This window comes from Micropterus dolomieu, linkage group LG22, assembly GCF_021292245.1.
Source record: "Micropterus dolomieu isolate WLL.071019.BEF.003 ecotype Adirondacks linkage group LG22, ASM2129224v1, whole genome shotgun sequence".
NCBI lineage: Eukaryota > Metazoa > Chordata > Actinopteri > Centrarchiformes > Centrarchidae > Micropterus > Micropterus dolomieu.
The window spans coordinates 18,888,670-18,915,358 of record NC_060171.1 but is presented as its reverse complement, the minus strand read 5'-3'; the positions used below and the strand labels follow the sequence as shown (position 1 = coordinate 18,915,358).

The window sequence follows — 26,689 nt, the reverse complement described above, 5'->3', positions numbered from 1 at the left end:
TTTATGAAGAGACATTTATTAGATCAGTACAATACATCACCACTATTATCATCATGCCAAAAAGTAGCAGCAGCAGCAGCAGCAGCACTTCATTTCCTTACTTTAATTGTGTGTCCAAGACAGATGCAGTGGGGCACCCTATATTCTCTCTTTATAATGATGATCTTATCATGTGCCCATCTCTACTGAAAGTACCACAACTCTGTTGTTCAACTTAACTTGTCAGAATAAAATCATCTTCTGAAGGACGTCTCCAACTGTTTCTCATCTCTGTCCATCATGGCTTCCAAAAGCAGATGAGGTTTGCAAACACTCACTCGACATGGTCATCTCACATACTGATGTGTTGCAATACTCAACTCACATTGTTCATTGTTGCTAACTGGTCTGTGGACATTTAAATCCACAGGGAGTTCCTGTTTAGGTCTTGTTTATGTTTTGAGTACCTACCAGGAATTATCAATTATGTAGTTTAGAGTCCTAACAGAAATATTATGTACATCTTTGAACTACTTAATATTGTGTACTGTATAAGCAAACAACAGAATAACTTTGACAACAACAGACTAGTATATCATTGCTATAGCAAAACAGGAACACTATCATAGTATTCACGCGCACTAATACACAGTGTCATACTCGTCAAACATACAGACCATAGTATTTATATTTACATAAGGTTCACAGCTACATTCCAGGTTTGTGTTTGTGTGTGCATTGTATAACAATCAAGTTTTTTATGGTACATGCAGTGAAATGAAGTTTTTACACTGCGCTGCCTGTGAAGAATATGGAAATGAGACAATAAATGTGGAAGAAATATACAGTATGGATACTGTGTTATTGCTTAGTGCATTTGATATGTGATGCATGTAATAATGACCACTACTGATAAATAACTTCCAGTCTTACTATAATATTTGTGATAATACAGTTATTTTAAGAGATTGGTGATGTAAATTAATGATCAAATTAATCAAACCAAATAATAAAAAAAAGCGTATCGAAAAATATTTTCACAATGTACATAATTGTATATCAATAAATACACATGTAGTGGAAACAAAGGGTATACAAATTAAATGAACATGGAAGAACTCAGCATGACATTTTGTGCATTTAGCTGACAGACATCCCTAAAAAGTGACAGTCATTGTTATGACTGTTGACACTGGAAGGAATCTGATGATTCAGAAAAAAGTAAACAAAACAGAATACTAAAACCTGACTTTGTTTGAGAAGCTTATCTAGAGTGTAGACACGCAGACTAGTACAAACTGCTTTTGAAAGACTTTCTTAAATAAACACGACAACTGCAAGCCATTCCCTTTAGTATGAGGATACGTTATAGTATACAGTATTTACACATCTCAGCTACATAATTATATTTGTCGACAAGTGGTGACTGTATCTTGCAGTGCATGGGCATTTTAATTTCTCATGTTGACTGATCTAACCATCTACAATACCAAAAAATGACCAAATATCCCATCCTGTGCTTCCTGCGAGCTTCACTTATTTTGTTCTTGTAATTCCACTCCAAGTCCATTTACTATCCACACTTTTTTTAATACAGTCCCACCTCCTCTTCTTTCATATGTGTGGAGTAGAAAAGATAACAGGTATTTTGGGTATCTACTTAGATTCACACTAATACAGACACCTAACTAGCATGAAATGAGAGAATGCCATTGAAATAGCCATCTCAACATGGTGTCAGTCATGTCTATAGGGTGGGTAAATGTATCCACTTCTTGTGCTGGTTGACACTATCCCTCTGAATGTGTTTGGGCCACAGAGGCCAGCTGAGATAGTATGCTCCAATGGTCTGGCGCGATACAATATCCTGTTTCCTGCAGTCCTCTGTCCTGGCGTACTGTAAACATGGATGCCCACGCACAGAACACACCAGCCGGCAGATCAGGATAGTATGACCTTTTTCCAGTTTAGCTTCTCTGTCCAGTCTTTGTGGAAGAAGTCTGTATCTCAGTATGATGGAGATAAGTGGGTAAGTTAATCGCGGTTACAGAATGAGAACTGGCTGTGGTTTCAGGTTAGGGTGTTAAACGTCAAGATTTATAGGTCAGACACTGCGGGGGGCCCTCTCCAGTTCATGGGTCCTGCGGTTGCGTCCCTTCTGCCTCTCTTGCAGGTGTTTCCACTTGACGGCCAGCCCCTGAGCATGCATGTGGGTGTGAGGGTTCACCACAACCTTCTGCTGTTGCTGCTGCTGTATTTGTACTTGCTGCACCAGGTGAGCTTTCTGCCTCCTGTGCTTCCTCTCTCGTTTCCATACCTGCTCACAGAACTCGTCCACACTGTTCAAATTTGGGTGATTGACCAAAGACAGGAAGTCTCTGTACCACAGCTTTTGATTGGGAGATTCTTGAGGTGAAGAACGGTCCTGGGCGGGGACACTGGCTGCGACCTCTCCATCGCGATGTAGCAGATCCTCCAGGCGTTCGGTGTCAATGACCTCTAAGGTGACCTTCAGAAGCGTCTGCATGAAGCCGTGCTCCACCGCCTGGCACAGATAGATCCCAGAATCCTTCTTGGAAAGAGTGCGAATAAGTAGGCCCTGGTCTGTGCGGATGAAACGTTCTTCTGATTTGATCTACAGAATGAAAAAATTGAAAGCGATAGAGACAGTGATGAAGATGGGAAAGATCTGAGAACACTTGCCACAAATTGAATCAGCTATGCCTCATGGCTCTTTTGATTACACAAAATGTATTTCAATTTGCTATTGAACATTTCTAAATGATGATTCTATTTCAACAAAATAGCTGAGGTACTGCCAACCTCTTGTTTGCGGTCATCAGTAGAGCGCTGATACTGCCAATATGTCAGGGCCCTCTGGGACTTGGGACTGCATTCAAGGAAAGTGCTGCTGTTCTCCACACCATACACATTTTTATCCAGGAGAGTCGTCTGCCCACTTAATTCATCTAGATAGAAAAATCAGAATATATAAGTCACACATGTTTGTTGAAGTAAATAAGTTTTTGTCATTTGTTGCTGGTATCATTAGTTGTGGCAATGGCTGAAAGTTTTGTGATTTCTTTAACAGGCCAAAAATTGGAGACAGTCCTAAAGGCAGATTTTGTGATCTGAATGATTTTGATGACGAGTTAGGGACCTGGTTTTAGTTTCTTGACTGCATTTTACATTATTTTGTCACATTATCCTGTCTCTTTTCTTATCACACTCAATCATGTGCAGAATAGGCAGCTCCCATCACAGAGGAAATGAGCTGTTACTAAAATCTGGGTTTCAAATAGTAAAGTACATGCAAATCTATTCAGTCAGAGAGTTTGTGCACTGTAAAGCTAGTGTCCTTCTGATTGTTCTTTTAAATTATGAAACACGAAACACTCTTTTTTTTTTACTCTATTCTTTATTATAGAGTGCTGTGTCTCGCATCTGGGGGTTTGCCTAAAATGTGCAATCAAAAGTGTTGCTGCCTACTGAGTGGGTAGCAACAGGTAACAATGTGTTCTGTGTGTATGAGTTTCTCCACCTCAAATCAACAGCTTTCGATAATGATATGTTGATAAAGCAATTTTTTCCCTTCGTTCTTTTTCATATGATGAAAGAAATGTATAATTAAGAGAATGAGACAGTGTGTCACACAGCCGAGTCCTGTATGAGTCCTGTTTTTGGACTAAGATCACTAGCAGGGCAGTAGAGTGGAGGGCTTGGCGACAGAGAGGAGGCTTGGAGGAATCCTGACCACGTTAATTATAAGCTTCTCATGGGCCGACTCTAATCTTCACACCACCAGAAACACATAAAACACAAAGGCACACCAAACACATCCAACTGGCTTCTCTACTCTTTTTGATCGCTTAAGGAAAGACCAGCAGCAATTTTGGGACCAGTTCTATGTTTAAGGAAGAAATAAATAGTGAAAACAAAAGCTCTTTGTGTTGTGCAGTTGGAAAATGGACAGCTATTTGCTGCTTATCTATCTATCTATCCATCCATCTATCTATCCATCTATCTATCAACTAAAAGCATCATACAAATGTTTTATTACACATTGCCTTGATAATACCACAATTTGTAAAATACATTGTTACATTTATGTACCATGGTGTTGCAGATCTGAACATTGTGTGAGTGGGTCTCCATTCCTGATATCTTGTCTCCTTGTCCTCCTGCAACACAAATATACACCTTTGTGAGTCATCAGACACATCAGCTTCTTTGTATGTGTGTGTGTGAGAGAGAAAAGGTTTGTGTGTACTGGGAGCTTGTGTGTAGGTATTTATTTGGTGGTTTGGATGTGCAGCAATAGTGGAGGCCAACACAAATAGATAAACTAACAACAGGCAGCACATAGTATCATAACAAAGCTTTAATTATAGGGTGTGTGTGACAGAGGAATTCATACCTAATCAATCATTTTAGCCTGTCATCTCCCTGTGTTGCAGATGCAAAATATATGGAGTTTCAAATACAGTGCATTACCCTAAGGATATTTTCTGTAAAAGCAATTGAAGAAACTATGGAGACACCAAAGCAAACATGTAACTTCTTCCATTTCCATTGTTCTAACCCAGCATTGGTGGGCTGGTAATTGGAGGTATGAGTTTGCTCTGGCTGTTGTATTTTTGAATGTAGAACTCTGGAGTCCAATGAACAGCAAGAACAAGATTGTGTGCAGCTTGCATTCAAATCAATAAGCCCCATGGACCTATGAGTAGGAGGCAGCCCACAAAGTACACTACTACAACCACACTACCACAGAACCTCTAGCACCTACCTCACCCCTGGTTCACCCAGACTGCCTCCAGACATCACTGACATTGGTTCTCATTTACAGTAAACACATGAGGCAGGTTATATTTCTGGCATCTGGTAGAAACATGACCCTGTACCTTTAGGGGTTTTTGGCCAATATACAAAGCCTGTACTATAAGTGTGCCTTAACTCCAGCCTGACTGCATATGTGCTCAATCTGTTTTTGAAAACCCTTCAACATAATTTTGGTTTACCTCTGCAAAATGTGTTAAACAAAAGTAATTAAACAAGCACGACTCAAACTTGAGTTGTATTATATTGAATATTTATGTACGTATATATCTAAAGCAGGTTGCTCTTATGCACAACACAAATAAGCCTTTATGTTGATGTTGACTGTGTACAAGGTGTTGAGCAGCTTGTAAAACACAATGGCAGGATGGTGAGTATGAAGTACAAGTACAAGTATGAATGTTGAGCATGTATTCAGTACCTCTTAGCCATGGGAAAGTATCTGGAGCACTCGGTGCCATCCCATGCACAGTAAGGGTCCCTGGCCAGGCAACATTCAGCACAGGCCTTCCCATAAACCTCACAACGATGCAAAGGCATTTGGGACACACCAATGTCTGAGCCCAGGTACAGTTGTTGCTGTGCAGATAAGAAAGACAATTTTAAATATCAGATATTTTATGTTATTTTATGTGTGTATGTTAGGAGCTACAATTTAGTTTTTATGTCCAGATGGGAGGTTTGCTTTGAGGAATACACCTGTGTTTGGCTCAGTTTTTGTCAGGAAGTCAGGAATGTGGACAGACCATCTTACTACAGGTGCTCAGAACCCTCCTACCTGTCAATTAACTGACTCATTTTGTCTCTCACTGCCATTTAGGCTGACAAGTTAACTGTTGTTGAAAGCCAACAATTGAGATCTGTGTGTGATAAAGTGTTTCATCTCAGAGTGTTTAAAATGTGCAGACAAGCATATCTTTGTTCTGTATTTCAGCTCTGCAGCAAGGTGTGTCACCTACAAACATGCATTCTGTGGAAGCAAATTTCCCCTGTGGGGACAGTAAAATGTATCTTTCTTGATATAAGCTTGAGGTCTCCTCTTTGGCTACAGTGCTTTTTCTGCTACACATGCTGCTACAGTTTCATTTTACATAAAATAAGAACTACAATCAATACCTGTTTTGTTGAAAGTTCCATCGCTGTAATGGATGTTGGCTCCTGTAAGAAATAACAAAAATGACAATAAAACAGATTGATGAGACAACATTTGAGGATTCTGCATGCATCTTTTAAAAGAAGAAGTAAAGCTGATAAGAGAATAACCTACTCTGAAGACAGTCATTTCTTCCAAAAGGACTTCCTCCAGGTCATGCCAGGAGCCTCTAGGGATGGATACCACTTTCAGTATTGTCCCCATGTCTAGCACAGAGTGGAAGAACACGTCTTGAGATAAAATCTATTCTGTAGTATATGCCTATCAATTATTTACTGTGACAATGTGTATACCTGTCCCTATGAACATGACGTCATACTGGCCATCTTCTGCTTCTACTTTATCCACCACTATCTGGGTGAACTGGTAGTCCACATCTGTTTTGACTATGATTGGTCGATTGTTAATGGGGTAGACAGGGTTGAACATAGCTGGGTGGCTTCTGGCAAAGGTTACAACTTCATCAGGAAGGTCCTTAGTTGTATCAAATCCTCCAAACGTCTTGCTTGGGCACTGTGGAGAAAAAAACATTATCGTAACAATTACATTGTAGGACATAAAGGAGAATAAACTTTAAAGCTCAGTTCATAACATACTGACATCCCAGTTAAGAGCAGACTGTACTCACTGTGCCAGGCCGCGGGTAGGGAACACGTCCTTGGAAGGGCACCCACTGATAGTTGGGTCCATCTCTATGAGCATAAGGACCCAGGAATACTCTCCTGATGTCTGTCATGCTGTACATACACACAGCTGAACCTTTGAAGATGTTGCTAGTAGGAAGAAAGAATGGGTCTGATAAGGAAAGGGCAGGTTCTTGTTGAAAACACGGGTCATGTAATCAGTGATTAAAGAAGAAACTATTTCAATGTCAGGCACTGTACCTGGAAGTGGTAAACACTGCATAGATGATCGGGCTCTTAGGATCCTTTGTGCTCATGAGAAAAACATCCTCTAAAAAGCCAAATAGAAGGCACTATATGTTACAGACGTATTCTCTGCTGAAAAGATAACATTGCATCTTCAGGAAATAATGTGCGAAACTCGTTTTAAGCAGTGGGTGGAATCACTCACGTAGTTCATCAAAATGTGTGTCTATGCCATTACTGCCAGGCACGGAGCAAATAAGTCGAGCCTTTAAGAAGGTGGTCCACTTATTTACCAGACTCCTGTGACCTCCCAGGTCGTTCTGTTGGACAGATCACATGTTCAGCAGGAATATTGAGACTGATACTGTTTTATTTTCCACAGTTCCTTTAATCTTAAGTTTTTGTATGTCTTTTATCATGAAAGACACAGTGTTGCCATTCATATTACAAAACATTTATGGAAATGAATGTGAAAACCCTTTCTAAGTCTGGACATTATCCCTTTATTTATTGGGGAGAACTGGTATTTTATAAAACGCTGAAGTTGTAGTTTCTGTAGAGAAATGGATCAAGGAACCTTTAGAGACCTCCAGATACATCTTCATATAAAGTTGATCGTTTTTAATACTGTTTACAAGGTCAGATCGTGAGGTGATATCTATATGATAATATACATTTTCTTTTTGGCCATATTGAGATAGATTTACAGTAGAAATCTATGAAGTACCTTTAACTGTGTTTACATTGACAGACTCTTTCCACTAACTAGATTTGAAACTTACACATGACACATACTTACACTGACAGCTCAGTGTAGAAAATATCCTGCAGAAAGCTTATTTAAAAAAAAACATTAGGCAGATTATATAAAACAGAATCGTTTCATTGATGGTGACATAAAAATTCCAGTATGCGATGTCTTTTCTCTTAATTACTAAACAAGCCTGTCAATCAACTAAACATTTTTTGCCTCTTTAAAATGCATTTCCCATAATGAATAATAGATTTTTAGATGTTGTGAAGAATGAAGACTGCCTCAAAAGTACTGTGTGTTCCAGTACACACCCTAATAATATTTGAATGTGAGCCTCACAGTATAGTGTTTGTTTTCCAGAACATAGCGCACAAACACAGATGCACAAAGTGCTGGCTCATAAAAACATTTCCCACTTGGTGTTGATTTATGACAATAAATTAGAGTGTGTCCAAATATGTATAGGCGAAAATTAATACCACATCTTGCATAATGGATGGCTTGTCTTGTGTTGAGCATAGCAGATTCCTGACATTATGGGTAGTCAGGCTGTTACGACAGACGCACGCTATGCCGCTAAATGGAAGGCTGAGGCTGGACACCAGTCACTGCTCTGCAGTCAGCTTGGTGGATTCCTGCTAAATGAATAAGAATAGGATTTGGAACGGGAAATCTGATACGAGGCCAGTGATTTAACATAACCACCCCCTGTCGCTGGAGGGTGTAGCAGACCCAATCAGTGCCAAAGCCTGGCATTAGGATAACAGTGCTGCCATTGACAGCGTCTTTGCCTCTCAGGTTCTGGTGACATTTAACATTTCTCTCAGGTTTCTGTCTTTGGGGGCAATTGTACCACACACAACAAAGCTCACTCTTCTCCAGGCTGAAAATAATCACAGATAACAGCCCCTGAAACCTGCCATTATAAAAGCCACTCAGACACCCGTCAAGTGTTTTTTTTTTCAGTTGCAGAAGCTATTTCATGTATAATGTCTGTGTGTGTGTCTTTGTCTCTCGCCTTTTGTGTGTGTCTGAATTTTCCTTTGTGAGAGTCAGCTTGTGTGAGTGTGTATTTGCATGGATATGTGTTAATGTCTGTATGCGTACTTTGCAGAGCTGTCCAATGCGAGCATGTGTGGCTTTCCCAGCATGCTCCCCATCCATAGCGTTCTCTTTGAAGAACAGATAGATTTTGTCATCTTCTGGGTTGTCACTCTCTGGAATTGGATGAACACCCACAAACCTGGGGTCTGCAACGCACAGAGAGAGACACACACATTTGAGATAAAATAAATCAAATTTTTAAGTGACTATGTTTTATCTCAAAATGTTTATTCCACTTTTTTTAAAGTTACAACTTGCTTTAGAATAAAAGCATTCAGTAGATAGGATTCAAAATACGGGAGGGACTGGCCACCCAATTAAGACTTAGTAGATTAAAGAGGTAAAAACAATAGGTCAGGGGGTCAAACACTTTCTTAACAGAAAAATGGAGAGAAGTAAAATGTGACACCTAAATTCTTACTATATAAACAGCTTGGTATTAGTACCAGAGCCTGCTGTATGGTCATCTGTGGGCCAGTAAGTTCTTTAGGTTAGTTAGATTGCATAGACCATTGTGGTTGACAGACAATACAGTTTAGTGTCATCCGCATGAAACTTTAAAGCAATATTAAAACAACTAATCTAAAGGCCTGATGGTAGCAAATAGATATACATGGGCAAGAACAGATCCTTGAGGCAGTCCATAAGTCAGAACAGCAGTCAGGACATCACCAGCCACCACTGAAATATTTCTGTTTGATAAGCAAATTTTCTATTTGATAGATACATAAACCAACAAACAGTTGTTTGCAAAATAAAGTAAAGCAAAGTATTTATTAGTAGTTTATTGCATTTTTTCAACTAATCATAAATATAACCAAAGAGTTGGCCAGTGATTTTCCTCTTCTCTCTCACCATTTAGCCACCGGGAGTCATGTTGCTCCGTCCTGATTGGGTGATGCTTGCCAAGAGTGCGAAAGATGGCAAAGTCTCGCCCCATGAAGTCAGCTGATGTCCCAGCATATAGTTCCCCATCTAAGAATTAGAGGAATAAAGTGTGTTAGTGTAGTAACACTAACAGTCTAAGATGATTTCCCCCCAGGGATGCAGGTGTATAAGTCTGAGGAATTGTTCAGGGACTTAGAAGTACATGTAGTCTTGGAGTCCTGAGAGAACAGAGACAGTGATGGACGTGATGAACATCAGGAGTGTGAAATTGACATTAACACAGTAGGCAGGGCTGAGAAGCGAAGCAAGGGAAGGATCAACGGATGAGGGACAGATGAGGAGGGACATGACAGAGGTGTGAGACAGGGGGAGTACATAATAATGCTGGTGAGAGGGGAGAGAAAGGGGGGAGAGGAGATGAGGGGTGATGGACTGGAAAATGGCCATCTGCTAGGTTAAATTGTGTGACATAACACAATGTGACTGGCAATAATTGGGGGTAAAGAGGGAAGACATGCTCACATAGACCTGACTTACTTGCCAAAAACGGGGATTCAGTGCAAAGAAAACTCAATAAAGTGTCATCTGCAATTCACGCCCAGCACTTAAATGAGGTAAATTGAGATTGAAATAGAGTTTATAGTCCTGCCAATGAGGGGTTCCCAGGGTGTAAATGCAAACTACAGAGCAGATCCACTTGTAATGAATGGCAGGAATGGTCTGTTCTGTTATTCACATTTACTTTACACCCTATATATCAGCTGAAATGAAAGAGCAAAGCAGAGGGTGTTTTCAGGACCCTCGTGTTTTTATATGACCTTGCTCTAACACACCAAAGAACAGCACAGTGTAAGTTAAACTCACCAATTAGCATGGAGGCAGTGAGCAACTTGGGATCATAGGGACTCTTCCCTCTGCCATTTTCTACATGAGGCTCCAGTCTGAACACGCTGTCCTGGACAACAGACAGAAAGTCACATGAGTTGTAGTGAACTATCACATGCAGAGGAACACATTCTTTTCTGGCGTTGAGGATGCAAATTACACAGGTGAAAATAAGTGGAATTTTCTCTGGGGAACCAATTTTCTGTCAGCACAACATAGCATCCACATTGGTAGAAATCTTTAGTATTTCATCAAAATGAGCATTGTTACAACCCACATATTTATATTTAAATTTTAGTCCAAAGCATGAGGTTGTCAGAAGTTTCATAGTGAATCAAAAAAAAAAGGTGCAGCATTTTAAATATATACTATTTTGCTTCAACATTTCAAGAAGATAAACAATACCGTATGTGACACTGCCATATAATGTGGAAAACATGTATTAAAAACTAAATTTGTCTGAATGGTGCAGCTTAAAACCTCTAACAGCAAAGGCTTAAGAATGAAAACGATAAATCTTTCTGTGACTCTCATGTAGGACACCCATCAGATGAATTACATTTCTAGGTTATGATCTATATACAGTCAATGGCTTTTCTCAGAGATATTTCCTGCCTTTAATTGTCTGTAAATAGCTGTCTAATGAGTAGGAAACGCACATTTATAAGTCTGACTCAGTGACATTTGGAGGAGAAGAGAGCAATTTCCTTCACTCAAACTCAAATGAACCCACACATACACATGAAGCAGTTCCATATTAGAGTGATGAATTGGAAATCCTGCCTATCCTCCTGGCTATGAAACCCTGTGTTTAATTTTCCACCTCATTTTGCTGAACGAAATAATTTTTATGTACTTATCAAATCATTTGTAAAGAAAATAATGCACACCCAGCTAGACATGGTCTTTCACAACTGTAAATACTTAAACTTTACTTTGATATGAAACTCAGAATAGTTCTTAGATTTTAACGCAAACCTGCATTATTGTGTATGACAGTTGGAGGCAGTAAAGGAAATGTGACATCTGCCTGTACCTCTGGTTTCTTGCCCACCTCCAGGTAGGAACACACAGGGTGGAAGGCTCCTGTGCCACACACATAGAGATGGGTCTGGTTGAACGGCTGCAGCACCTTGATGAAATTTGAGCACTCCCTCTGTTGGACCAGAGACAGAAAAAAAGAGCAGGATGAATAATCAACAAAACCATTTCAAAGCCACAATTTTAACAGTCTTTAGTGTCATGGTTGTCCAGAAGCTTGTTGTGATAGGACCTAGGGCATTTGGGTCAGTAAAAAAGTGGCAAAACTGCTGGATAAATAAACAGGTCAGACCTCATTAAGAGCACAGGTCACAGAAGAAAATCTATTATTTAAATAGAGAGATATATGATGATGTGATGAACAGAGAGCAAAACCTGTTATCTACTGTAATCCCCCAGATAATGGCCTACCAACCACAGCACTGTGCTGAGTAATAAATCTGATAAAATAATATGACCAGACTAAGCATTATCATTCTTGACTCTTTTCTCTTCCTCTACATACAGTGCTCCCCACCCATTTCCACCTTCTCTCTGAAATCAATGACATATTTCACTGCTGGCTGATAACAAAAGAGGCAGTTAACAAAAGTCTGCCATAATAATCCTATACCAATCAGAGTAATGCAGGCCAACTTTGGATTACAATCATTCTGTCAGTTTTTGATTCTACAATCTATTGGGCTCTTATGACTTTGTTTTATGATCATTTTTTATTTGCTGAAATCACTGAACTCAATCTCCCTATATTTGGGACAGGTAGCTACATGGGATAGGCTTTTAATTCCATATTTACCATAATAAATATGTAAATATGAATAAATAATACTTTGGCACTCAAAATGTTTTACATTTTGCCCATCTGATAGGATTTTGGCTTTTAGATGTTTTATTCCAGAAAGTGTATGAAACCCATGACCAAAATAGACATACGTTTGGTCAATATGTTACTTATGGATGGCATTATAGTAAAAAGAAATTATTCCCTTATTGGTGGGGAACCCCTGGGGGTCCCCAGACCCCACTTTGAGAACCACGGATCCAAGCAGCTTAGAACTAGCTGAAGCAGGTGACCCGGTGGGCTTTAAGAGGTTTTACACATCCAAAGAACTTCTTTAAAAACCAGACAGGCGTCAAAATGAGACTAGGCTTTTAATTGAAGTTTTTAAATTTTTGTAATGTAGCAGATGTAGTTTATCTTGTAAATTTCCTTGCGTGTGTGTGTGGCAAAAAAAACATCCGTACAGAATGTGTTGTATGCATTGCTCTGCATATTGCATATTTCCTCGTGCCAAAGCAGATCTGACCTCGAATAAAACTGAATTTGTCATCACATATTCAAAAAGAGAAAAAAACAGCAGGAAAAAAAATCTGAATAACACCACAAATTATGCCTGACCAAATTAATCTGGATTTACTAGGTCATCAGCAGCCTCTGTTTGTGTAAGCTTTTGTTGTCATTTAAGCAGCTGTGTTTAAATGGCCTGTGTGGGTGGGTGATAAACATCATGGTCACAAGCATTAACACACTGCTGTAAGTATAAGCATGATCTGCCATACCTATGAATACTTAGCATGGTAAAGCAGACAAGATCACTCAAACCACACAGGTCCACCATGTCTCACCTTACATTGGTTAGGGTTGCACTTACAATTGAATCAACATGTCCAGAATTTGATCAGATTTTAGATTTTGCCTTTTGATGAGAAAAATGAGCAGTATAATCGGACATATGGAACTACATGTGCAGCAAGAAGCACAAAATAAAAATACTATACTTAAACACCTATTAATTTTTCTCTCGACCTGCTTAGTCAACATTTTATCATTTTTATGGTTTGGCACATTTGCTGGGCCATGCCATAGCTGCAGCTTTCCTTTTTCTCTTGTGGGTTTGCTGTCACACTTTTCTCACCCATCTATTTCTTTCCTCTCTTTTTCATCTCCAGAAGTGTTTGCTTACATTACATCAGGGGACATCAGCTGACTCACTCACAACATCTCTTTCCACCTCACTTTAATTCTCACTCTTCTCAAACTCTATAACACAGAGACCACCCGCAAGGGCATCTTATTCATCCATAACACAATGTTTACAGAAAACACACAAAGGACTTCTTGGCGCTTCAAATCAGCCATACTGAAGCCTGGGATGGGAAGGAGAGCTTGCCCTGTTCTTGCCAATGCCCATGCAGTGAACTGAGGCACAAACAGCATTGCCATGACTTGACATTCGCCTTAGGCCCTATTGAAGTTAGAATTTAAAACACAGCTTGCAGGGAGAAGAGGCAACCTCTCAGCATGTTTACATAGAGTTTCACTACACCACATAAACTGCTCTTAAACTGCACTCAGACAGATACAGGAAGATGTGATGCTTAGCTTGTCATGCAAGGGTTGAGTGAGTGAGGATACATGTTTTGGCTGATTCGGATATTCAGCCTTATTTATTTGAGCCATGAAAAAATGCAGCAGAGAGAGGCTGCCACTGCATCTGCAGCTGTGCAAGAGGATATGGCCACGGCAGGGAACCTCCAGAACCTGAGCCGCCAACAGCAAACAGACTGGTGGTGCCTTTGCTGAAATTGCCCTCCATAGCCAACACAAACTGAATGATTCTGCTGCAATGAATTTCAACATGGACAGTTTTTGTTGGATGCCTTCTTCAGGATTCCAAAGATATATTGGAAAGACCATGTTGTTTGTAACCAGTGTTGGGCAAGTTTATAGGCTAATTATGGGAAACATTGCTTTCACTAACACCCCCTTCACCCCCAAGCAGTCTCTCCAGATTTTTTAACTAACATCATACTCATAACAGCAGAAAGGAGTATGGTTTTTACAAAGCATATAGGCCTTACGTTTCTTAACGCCACCGGCTGAAATAAAAAAATAAAGCAAGTAAATCCTGACTTTTAAATAGCTGATTTACTGCACATGTAGCCTGTTGATAATGGTGCTTTCAGACCAAAAGCGAAGCGAGTGTTCGGGGCGGTGAGTTTACATACAAAGTCAATGCAAAGACCCATAGAGCCGCAATTTCCTGTCGGGCGGCACGAAGCGACGCGAAGGGGGCGGAGCCAACGACGTGAAGGAATTCACGTGAGTTGAATATTATCAACTCAAGTGATGAAGTCGCATGACGCTGAGTCGCGAAAGCCTATCAGTGTTGAGAATGTCCGTACGTCACCAAGGCCACAACTACGCCGTTTACTCGCGGGAGGAGCTCGGAGTTAACTGCTTTTATTAAATTAGCCTTTTACTTTAGTTTTTGGGATTTCAACGTTGATTTATCGTCACTGGAGCTTCTCAGTCGCTAGCTTCCGTGTACATCCGGTTCCAGTGTTGTTGTTATCGTTGTTAGCTCTGTCGGACTAGAAAGACTTGGACTTGGACTTGGAGAAAAGAAAGTGAGGAGGTTGAACTACCTGGTGAGTTCAGAAAACATGTGTCTGTAACTTTATTCCAGCTATCATTGTACTTTACTGTGACCAAGTTAGCATAGCATAGCCCTGATCGATCCAAACTTCATTCAGAAAAAAAACTTTTTAGAAGTTGTCCTGCTGTCTTGCTGACAGACCTGACAAAGCATGAATTCATATGTTTAACAAATCTGCATCATGTTGTAGTTATTTCGGCATCAGTTTAATCCGTTTATTGCTATTTAATCACAGCAAAATGTACAGTTGTAGTAATGGCGAGTTGTGTTTATTCACGTTATCGCGTTAAAATCGCCTTCTCGCGTTGTGTGTGAACACTTGCAGCGAATGTACTCACGCGAGGAAAGTGTTGCTAGACGAAAATTCGCGGTTGGTCTGAATGCCGCATAAGAGCAGTCTTCAGCAGTTACAAAACGTTACGTTAACGCTACTCTCTCCCGACGAGTCCAAGCATCAGTGACAGAAGCTGCCAGAGTTTCTTTCTGTAAGTTTCACGTTGCTTTGCTGCTTCAGCAGATGCTTCAATAAATCAGATGTAGAAGTGTCCACGGTTGAAAACTTTCTGCTGGTTTACACTAGACGACAATGTTCTTTGCATCTTAGACTGTTTCACAATAATGGCAGTACCTACTTACAGCTGTGGAAAGAACGCCTCTCTCCCTTGTTCTCCATTCTTCCTTTAGTTTTTGGCTATCAGCGACATTAACAACAAAGTCCGGTCCTGCTGAGCTGCTGCACAGTGGTGGATTCACGTCAAGGATAACGCAGCGTTACTTGCATTAGTAACTAGTAATAATATTACTGTTTTAGAAAAGTAATTACACTAGTAGTTAGTTACACTACTTAGTTACTGGGAAAAGTAATATTATTACTGCCCAACACTGGTCGTAACACTGTGGGACTGTCAAGAGAAGCCAATTAAATAAGAGCAATAGGTTGGATGCAGATAATTGTTTTTTTTTTCATGTTGCTTTTTGTGGAACTTTATACTGCAGTGCTATGTCAGCTATGTTAACTTTGTTGTTATACAGAAGCTCAGAGCTGTGCATCAGAAGCTTGGGCGCAATGCATCCTGGAACATGTAGCCACTGCCAGCATGGGAACTCTGCTTTCTCTGTCAATTTATTGCTTCAGTTGATTATATTTACCATCAACATGACTGGACATCCATATACATATTGTCCCTTTAATATTATTAGTTAAACTGACTGAGTTTGAAGACTATAGTCCTTACAGGTATGTCACCCACAATAATGTGCTCTGGTTGGGTGACACCAATGTCTAATTTAAATGGCATACATTAATGTTTCCATTTCAAATACAGCAAATGATTCTATCTGAAAGGATCAGTTTTACAGCAAACCAATAAAGGCCAGTTTTGATGTGCTCCCTGAGGTTTGTCTGAAAATACCAAAATAATAAAAGACGGGGATGTATGAACACACATAATTTTAAGAGCACAAAGGGATAAACATGGGAAGATGACAGTCTAATAACATGGGAACACTAATGCTTTTGATCCCTGAATATATGACAGCAGTTATTACTCATACTATTATACCAGTAAGTCTGGTGGAAAGCACAGTGATTCCCAGGCATCACTTTATTAAATGGAGTGCCCAGAGGCTTGATAAGTGATTAAGGTCAAATGATGGACTCAGTCTTGGCTCTGAGATTATGATCAGGCCTATGGTGAGCAAGGCGGTGTGTTGTTCATATGACAGATTGGAAATGTCAACACACACACACACATATATATATATATATATATATATATATAGAGAGAGAGAGAGAGAGAGAGAGAGAGAGAGAGAGAGTGTGTGTGAGGTTTACTTTAAAAGCAGTAGCAGAGTTTTCATTTCATTGTACAAGAGAAGAAAGACATTTTCAAAACATATGTGGGAGTGGAGGGGCTCCAACTGCTGACACCCACTTGCAAGATGGATGGTTTTAGCTCTTACCGAGAGATCTTTTCCTGCCCACTTGCATTCATCTCTTCTGGTGGGAGAAGCTGGCCAAGGGATCTGCAACACAAAAACAGTTCCTGTATATGTTAAAAAAGAATCACTCTCTCCCAGAATCAATTTTACAAAGTGAGTCAATCCAGCTACAGCTTGTGTGCACGCATGTGTATATATGAGGGTTGAAGGGTCACAATGCGATTTGTTATCCACTTTGTTACAGTTTATTCCATTATTCATCCAGGTGTGCAGAGAGCAGCTAACATGCCTGGCACAGCGTGTGATCGTGTGCGACAGCCCTAGTCTGAAATATTCATGAGGTACTTTTCTGTAGAAACAGAAAAGAATGTCCTGAGACACCTGAGGGCCTGATGGGCACTCTGGGTGGGGATGCACACTCAAGGCAGATATCAATTCGGTCAGTAAAGCAAACAGACTTACGGTCATGATGAATGGATAGATCGATGAAACCACCAGACAGACTGAAAATCAAACAGTAGTTTTACCTGTGTATAGTCTCTGCTGACATTGAGGAGGTTAAAAGAGAAGATGTGGTCCTTGGCTCCCACCACGAGTCTTCCTTTCTCCTCATCCAACAGGAACGTGTGGTAAGCCGAACTGTTGGCCAGGCCTTCAAACGTCACAAGGTTGTTAGACTCCAGCATGTCTGCAGAGAAAAATGGAAAGAAAAGTGATGATAAGCATAATATGATAATCACTTTGGGAAAATCACAAACCGCGGGCAGCATGCAAGTCGAAGAAAAAGGTCAACATTTATTTCAATTTATTTTTAAATTTCCGGGGGACTGTTTGAGAGACACAGCCTTAGTTTTACAAAGCTTTCAACATTTCCAATCACCTAGATTCTGCCTGCTCAGTGTAATGTGCCACATACACTGACAGTTATTGCATCACTGCTATGCGTACACTGAATAGATTAAAAAATGTTATGGTTTGGATGTTTGGCTGTAGTCTAGTCCTCTTCTTTTTTGTAAAAGCCTCCTTCATAGCTTTTTTTGGTGTTTTTATTTTTGTGTAAATGTTATAACTTTTACTTCCTTTACACGATGATCTCAGGATTAGACATTTTACAGCTTGGCCGAGCAAGGCAACTGACAGATAGTGAATAACCACTGCCAAGCCAAATTGGACTGGGCAGGTAATGCTGGCACTGGAAGCAATGATCAAACTGTCAACATGGGGAAATGACCTTGACCAGAGCAGCCAAGCAGAACTTGGTGTGCTCACAGTGGAAAACTAGGAGGAATATGAAATGTCATATGACTCTGCTAATATTTCATAGTCCAAACTGCGAGATTACTCTGAACCACATCAGCTATTGGGACACATTACTATGGGCTACAGCTCACGTTTTGCAGTGTTATGCAATGGTCTGCCAAGCCTGGCAAAGAAGCGACATTTGCTTTCACAGCGGAAAGCAGAACTTGTCACAAACAGACATTGAGGATCTCATTACCTTAACGACCTCTAAAGGTGGCATTATGGCTATGGCATTATAACACGTCTGTGTAACGTGCATACACACACACATTCATGCTCTGTCCTTCTCACATTTTATTCTCACCCGCAAAGTCTAACCACACTTTGACCCCCTCCCATTGACCACCCACACAAAAGGGTGGAGAGTTATGGAACAGAGGAAAAGTTGTTTCTTTGGTCTCTTTCTCTGTTTCTCCCTCCCTCTCTTCTCTCACTTGACTCTCTCTCTCTCTCTCTTACGCTTTCTTGGGGAGTAAATAACAAAAACGTTTATGAATGTTTTAGCAAGGAGAATGGCCCCTCTCTGAAGTGTGTCAGAACCCGAGAGAACAAGAGGACACATGCTGGAGCAAGGCTGGTATAAGGGGGAAAAAATGAGCATCACACTGACTGCTTTTACTCGTTCATAAACTCAATAATAGATTAATTTCAATAAGAATTTCCAGGTTGAAACATGGGTGATCAGAGTACTCCAACAAAAAGGTAGCTGCAACTGTAATCTGAGAAATATAAAAAAAAAATGATGTGATTTCCAGCTATAGACTGCATTATAGCATTTTGTTTCTTGTGCAAAAATTGCATGAGTGAGCAGACAAAAAGCTAAATGAACAGAAATGATAGGAATAAATAATAGAAATTACAAGAGTAATGTAGTTTGTAGCACCTATGGTGGCATTCAACATTTTTTACTTTTCACTGTTTACAATTTATAATTTTAAAACCAATATCATAAAAACGTCATGGGTGAAAATAGTAAAAGAATACTTATTACGGAAATACTTATTACATACACACAGAAAATAATTATTATTGCCTGATAAAAAATTATTATTTTGTACGTATATAATAATATGATTCAGTGTTAAATGAAGGGGCTTTGGAGATTTGAGTTCACAGGTACACTCTTTATGGGGTCAGTATGCTTGAAACAATAGCCATTAATAGGAAGTAAAAAAAAAATGGGTGACGAGATAAATGGAAAAAAAACTAAGCTGGATTTGATAAAGAAAGAATGTTAAAAGCTGACGAAAACACAGCTGTGGGAGAGAAAGGAAACAATAGAGAACCTCTTGGCTCTAGTTACAAAAAACATCCTGGTCTTCATGTAACATTTTGGCTCTGGCATTCTGTCAAGCACAAACCTTTTTTTCACTCACATAAATTCATGTACAAACATGTGAATGCATCACTCACATGCCCACCACTGTACACACAGGATAGTAACACACAATTGGTTGACACCCTGTCTTTTTGTCACTGTCTCAGTGATTTAGTTTGTTTCCTGTGTATGGAAGGAAATTAGACTCAAAATGGTCACAGATGAGCTAAAGATGAAAAATACAATTTACAAATGTGTTCAACGATTTGTGCATAATTTTGGTTACTCACAAATGCGTATACCAATCCATACACCAAAACACATGTAAAACTGTTTAATGTAAAATATTTATAAATATTTATTGCGATGTGTTTTACATGTGTTCAAATTACCTGGTATTGGTTTGAACTGGAATATGCATTTGTGAATACCCCAAATCATGCAGAAATTAGAAATTATTTCTTATTTTTCATTTGTAGATCATGTAAAACACATTTGAGTCTAATTTCATTCCCATACCAGTACATCAGCACTGAGAAGTTGACATTTTAAAGAATTTTAAAGTATCTTTGAAGTCGTAAACAGCAAATCTTGTCTGTAGCCACATACAATGGGACTTGTTCCAAACCCAAAAGCTGGTTAAGACAGTGAAAGTTATATCAATTCAGTCATGAATACATTACACAATTAAAATTATGATTCAGATATTTACAGTATCCCTGCGACCCTGTATGCAGGATAAGCGGTTGACGATGGATGGATGGATGGATATTTACAGTATAAACTTGTATGAGAGATATTCATGTGTTTTGCTTGATTTGGGGCATTTGCGATGTTACATATTACATATTAATCTTATTGATTAAATTAAACTGGAATATTAGTCATTTACAAGTTTGGGCTAATACAGCCACTGTCTTAAGGATAGAAGCTCAAGGTCATTAAAAGTTGCTGTAAAAGTATTGCTTAACCAAATCCAAAGCTGTGTCCCAGATTTATGTTCCTCTGTAGCCTTGGTGATCAATCATTAGTGGATCCACTGTAAGCCCTTCACTGACAGCACAATAACACCCGCCTGCTACCCCTGACCCTTTTTCACCTGCACCAAGGCTGCATTTGTGTGTGGGAGAGAAAGATGAAGACAGAGAGAAGCCATCCTCCACATATAATATTTTTATTTTTGCTCCACAGAACTAGGAAGTACATGTGGCTCAGCATATTGTAGCAAATCCCTGCCTACTACCTCAAATCCAGCAAAGAAATTATACACAAAAATACAGATATATGAGTCACCTAAAAGCAAAAAGAAATGATCCCTTAAACCACCAAAAATACAGAGTGTCTGTGTAATAGGTACATAATCTGTTTCTCTATAGGAAATAAGTAATTGCCCACAAAATTATACACTTGTTTTCTAAACAGCAAGGTGTCAGGCAGTTGTGGGTAACCTGCACAGACACGATGACTGCACTTCACATCTCCTCAAACCACATCCCTGTGTGAGAGAATGGAGAACAGCATCACCACATCCACCCACCATACACATACACATAGTGGAAATTGTCTATGGGAGTAGTGTCCATGGCAACAGACCATTCAACAGAGACTACTGCTAAGTTATTAAAAGCAATTCATCCAGAGACAGATACTCTATGGGTATTGTGTGTGGATCTGTGTGTTTAGATATGTGTTTATAGAGCATGCTGTGATGTGTGTTATTGGAAAGAAACAGGATGTTTCCAAGCCACGCCACAAGGTAGTAGCCTACACAAGTCTGAACTGGTGTCCCCTCTGGTTTAATATACAACGGGTTGACAATGGCAACAGTTTATCCATCTCCTGCAACTTAAAACCGAAAACCCAATGTTTCTGCAAAGTGGTTTTGAAACACTGCAAGCTCCTTAACAAAGGTTTTACAGTAATAATGTTTTAAGCCTGTCTGTGCTACATTGTGTTGGGCATACTGGGCTGTGTTAAAAGAGATACAGACTCTTTCGGGCAGACAAACAAACAGAAGAAGACAGGCAGACAGAAAGACAGGTGGATAGGCAAATGTGTGGCCTGTAACAGGTGTCAGCTGTCGCCCTGCTATATTTTACAAATTTTGCCTTTTACCCCGTGACTGTTGAAGTATGCCTGTCAAATATCCTGCAAATGTCACTTTTTACCAGCTGTTTTTTGGCCTTCTTTCTTTTTCACATCCTTTTCCTCCCCCCATTTATTTTAAGTAAAAAATACCCACTCTCTCTCTCTCTCTCACCACTACTATATTCTTTTACAATGAGTTTGTGAGTGAAGGACAGAGAGAGCAGAAAAGTGGGAGGGAAAAATGGAAAGTGAGAGAGAAAGTGAGTGAGAGTGAGAGAGAAATAAGGGGGCAGATGGAATGGATGCAAAGAATCAACAGTCCCATGTGAGACTGATAAAAATAAACTCTTTTACCCTACATTTTCTCCGTCTTTCTCTTTCTCGACTGGAGGGCACAGGGAGTGTTATCTAAGTGCTTCCTAAGAAAAAGCAGAAACACACCTTAACAATAACCCACGTGTGGCCAGCCCTGTATATAGGAACACTGACGTTTGGCCCTGGTTCAGTAGTCAGTTCAGTAGTGACGTTCATCGTTCTATGATTGCACATTGACAAAACACAATGTATGACTGGGTCACTTTATGTTTATATACAGTCACTGACTCATCCATGCCTGCGGGAAAATAACACAAAGCTTCATCAGTCAAGCAATTTGTTCAGTGTCAAGTAGAAATGCAGAAAAACACCTCCTCAACTGCTCTTACATATTGCAGACTTGCCTGTATATTTGCCTGGTTTGAGGTTTAAGGTGATTGTTTCACTTATAAATAAAAGGGTATACTCATATAGTTGCATTTTTCAGACAGTAAAGTTATTGTTAGTTAGCAGTTTGACAATCATTCAGTGTTGCCATGTGTCATCACACTGGGGTGACATGGTCCTACTGTGTCATTGTTTAACAAAATCCTGTAGTCTAAATAAATTTCTGTTGTTGTTTAATACATTTTTGTTTGATCTACTGTGTCATAGTGGAAGAAAGCTGCATTTTAGTTTTATTTTAAATGTGATTTTTCATACATTTCCCTTATTGCAATTTGTATCAATATTAGAAAGTGTTCTTAACGATTTCAACCATATTGCCCCGACATACATGCCTATTTGTTTATTTGCCACTAGTCATGGGCACTGGAGATTACATAAGTAGACATAGGCCTGCTGAAACAAAGTGAATTCATTCTTCAGAGTATCTGGTGACTAAGTCAAATGACTACATATATTTCCCTTTAGAGCTCCTGGAGAAACAAATCAAACAAAAAGTGAACATGCCTGAAGTTGGATGGGAACCGGCTTTTGAGAAGCCTCCAAACATCCAGAGTGTATTAGACACCTTCCCATGGCCATTCAGGGGCAATCAGGGTTTATACTGTACACACCAAAAGAAACCCAACTCCGCTCTGAAGATTCTTAACGTACTTCTGGATTAAAAGTCTCCACCTCTAGTTAAAAGTAATTTCACACCACAATAAAAAACAAGAACAACACAGAAAGAAAAACAGCAGAATGTATACTAGACAAAAAATTTCATGATCAGTGAAACCAAATAGTTTCTACTGAAGCCTCAGTTTTCTCTGCTCTTTTCCTGCTTGGTAGTCAGGAGTAAGAATTTTGCTGCGCTGCTGTGAATGTATTTGCCTGTATGTGTGTGTGTGTGTGTGTGTGTATATGTGCTTGTGTGCAGGCCCTTGGCTCTGCTTGGGGAAGGGGTGGACAGGTCAAAGAGAAGGAGTACTTTTGGCAGTACACCCACATCCTATAAAACTAAGTACCTTCTCCCTTCCCTGGACACTAAACAACATGCGCTCTACTTAGTGTGGCCCTTAAACTTGCAAACCATATGGATCGCTGTTTACTCCCCAGAGGATCTATTTACCCTGGGGGTGTGAATTGATCTCATATCAGTAAATGTCAAAGTATAACATCTGTGAAATGACTCGATTCCTGGTGCTGTGGTGCACTGTAAATACATGGCCTCCAACTACCTCATCATCACCCAGTCACTTAGTTGTTGATACAGTTGGACCTTAGCTCATGTTTAGGTAGCCATGGGGTACCATTGTTATCTTTCCCCCTACTCCACTACCCTTCTGCCCCTCGACCCACGCTTTCAAAGATCTGTTGGAATCTCCTGGGGTTCAGCGGGGAGGTTGGAGACGACGATGATGATGGTGACCTGTAGGGGTCAGAGTTCCTTCACCTCACAGTCCCACGTGTGACTGATCAGACGTTTCTTGCTCAGCGTTCCTTTGACAACGTCTCAGGCTGTCTAGTCAGGTACTGTTCACAGAGAATAATCTGATTTCCTCCTCTCCATGAGTAAATCTGAGTCTGCTTCACTTATCACAGGGGTAATAAATAATTTATATGATGATATAAATGATTCATAATGCAATAATCCCATGTCACTTGCCTAATGGGACCTACTGTGGATAATGTTTGATGAAATTCTACAGTATTATGTGAATAATATTTCCACTATGTTGCAGGCATGAAAATTATACCTGCCCACTATCCTCTGGCTAATGCTGCCAAATATTGTCCCAACCAGCCAAAATGCGAATGAGGTCTAATGGAAATATTGAATGTGGAGATGGCAGCCAAATAACCGAGCTGGGCTGCTACCTGAAGGCCTGACTTCTAATAGAGATATCACTGCATGGGCGTGTTTCACCAAACTGACAGCATGTTGTTTTAAATGACTGATATGCTCACAGGTATCATTAGCTATCTACAGATGGCCATGTGCTTATGTGTGTGTGTGTGCGCGCGCACACGTGTGTGTGTATGTACCTGCTTGTGTGTATAATTATGGATCCCCCAGTGCTGAGCGAGAAACATTTCTCTTTGGGAAAGCCATCTGCTGAAACAGACCTGCGCCATTCATCCTGAGTATAATTACCATGCAGGAAAGAACGGAGCAGAAAAATGACATCCAGGGGAATAAAAAGAAAAAGGGATAGAGGGATAAATGACGCTCAATTGCCAGTGAGTCTATTCTATGTCTGGCACCACTTTTCATTGCAAAACTGACAACAGCAGTTGATCAAAACAGAGACAAAGACAGGAGGAGAAAGTGCATCAAAGACTTCTGTAATAAACTGTTAGACAGGAGCACTTCTGATTTGGCAAGTGAAGTTACTTTTCTAAATACCACTAAACTGCTCTTTTCTTGGCATAATAGTATATATAACAAGTATTAATTCATATTTATTAGTCAAAACTAATTGTTTTACTGAATTTAGTTCTATTTAGGTTTCCATGAGGATGGCATTTATTTTTTCCAGCTAAACAGAACATAATGTAACATAGATACCATATATGGAAGAGAAAAAAAATCATATATAACAGATTTGTATTATTTTCTGTCACACAGCCAAAAACTGAAAAGCCATAATGCTTGACAAGTCTTGTAAAGAATCTATTTTTTTGAATGCAGTTTACTTTGCTGGTATTTTTTACAAGTCATCACAGTGAAAGTGTCTCTCTGCCTTACAGAGACATCTAGGATCTCACAGTTACTACAACAAGCTGTTTTTCTAGTGATCACTTCAATCTACACGATCAAGAGGCAATGCTCTAGGACATGGGGTCTACCTCATTGTGCAGGCTTGAATCATTTAGAGATTTACCATTTATGACAATACCAATGCGAGGAACTCACCTTTATAGGAGAGTTTTAGCCGGGGGACGTTGTTCTTGGTCTGTTGGGGTTCGCTGCCCTCTGTCCTGAGCAGAACCACCCCACACAGCAGCATAATGCTGCCCCAGAGAGAGTCCATGGTCCTAGGGCAATAGAGGCCAGAGAGGTCTTTTAAATACACGCCTCCAGTGCGGTCAGTGTCAGATCTGGTGTAGTAGAAGAAACCGAAAATTTTTTTTCCTGTCCAAAGATTATGAATAAATGCTGGTGATTCAGTCCAGACTGGTTCTCAGCAGGTCTCGTCACCTACCAAATCAAAAGCCCTTTCCTGTTCCAAAGGTTAAAAGCCAAAATTAGAGTCCAACTCCAGGGGAGACAGGACCTGCAAAGCAGAGTTGTGGGTTATGGGTCAATGGTACTGCAAGTGAGCCTGCCACACCGCTAATTCCAATGCAAACATAACCAAACTAAGCACAAAAAAGAGATCTTCACCTTACTAAATGCTAGGAAGAATGAAAGGGTCTGGTAACGACTGCCATAGTTTCCTGTCATGGTACCTAACCAGCATGCAGCTCTGTCTGAATAGCCATCCACGTAATCGCTGAGTCTCTACCTTCAGCTAAAGAGAGAAAAACAGGTCCAGTTTGTTTCAGCTGTTAATCCAGTCTGCTTGGTAAGCACAGTCTGCACTGACTACCTCTCTCTCTCTCTCTTCCCTCTTTCACTCTGGTTTTCTATCAACTCGCTCTCTGCTTAACACTGCTCTGGACTAGTTCAGCCCCACTCAGCACAGCTCTGCCCTATCCCCACAGCACAAGGCACACAGTGCAACTGAGAACAGCTGAGGCAGACAGCATACTCAGAGTGAGAGAGAGAGAGGGAGAAAGAGGGAGAGAGAGAGAGAAGAGAGAGAAGGCTTGAGAAAAGAAAGTGCAGTGTAGGAGGGAGAAAGGGTGAGAGAGAGCATAGAATGCATGAGAAAAAAGAGTGAAAGCAAAAGTAGAAGGAGAGGAAAGGTTAGGGTAAGGCAAAAGGTTAGTAAGAGTATGAAAACAGGAAAACACAGCGGAACATGAAAGTGGAACATTGGAAAACTCATTGTTATTACAAAAATTTGTTAGATTTTGTTTTACCATATACATGATACCCTAAAATACTACTTATTATTTTGCAACTTTTACAAACAATTAACAAAACAGAGGATCACAAATAGAAATGTAAGAGTCCTAGTCCCACAAGGTGTGAAGTACAGTGAATTTGTATTAAATCAATGCTTTATATTGTTTACCACACATGATATTGTTTTTAGATCTATCTTTAAGATCATGGTCTTTGCCTCCAGTTTTTCTTTCCTCTATCCTTCACACAATGTTTTTCCCATTTTAATTTATGTAGGTATCAACTGGCGGAAATCATCTTTAAGTCAGCTGAATCCCCTCAGTTGTTTCTTT

The 26,689-nt window shown here is 39.9% G+C and overlaps 1 protein-coding gene across 2 annotated transcripts; it reads right to left on the bottom strand.

The window, feature by feature from the left end:
• Window positions 1-26,001, bottom strand: sema3ab (sema domain, immunoglobulin domain (Ig), short basic domain, secreted, (semaphorin) 3Ab). Of its 2 annotated transcripts, XM_046036915.1 has the most exons (18): window positions 25,731-26,001; window positions 25,260-25,620; window positions 17,421-17,581; window positions 16,915-16,977; window positions 11,508-11,627; window positions 10,451-10,541; window positions 9,554-9,673; window positions 8,702-8,844; window positions 7,046-7,160; window positions 6,856-6,925; window positions 6,600-6,744; window positions 6,265-6,484; window positions 6,086-6,177; window positions 5,935-5,976; window positions 5,240-5,397; window positions 4,093-4,160; window positions 2,803-2,948; window positions 1-2,614 (listed from the first exon to the last, which is right to left on the bottom strand). In XM_046036915.1, the coding sequence occupies exons 2-18, from the start codon at window positions 25,375-25,377 to the stop codon at window positions 2,084-2,086; spliced, it is 2,403 nt and encodes an 800-aa protein (XP_045892871.1). In that variant the 5' UTR covers window positions 25,378-25,620; window positions 25,731-26,001; the 3' UTR covers window positions 1-2,083. The 2 variants fall into 2 exon arrangements, with proteins under 2 accessions (XP_045892871.1, XP_045892870.1); XM_046036914.1 differs by having other exon boundaries at window positions 25,260-26,001.
• Between the last annotated feature and the right edge of the window lie 688 nt (window positions 26,002-26,689).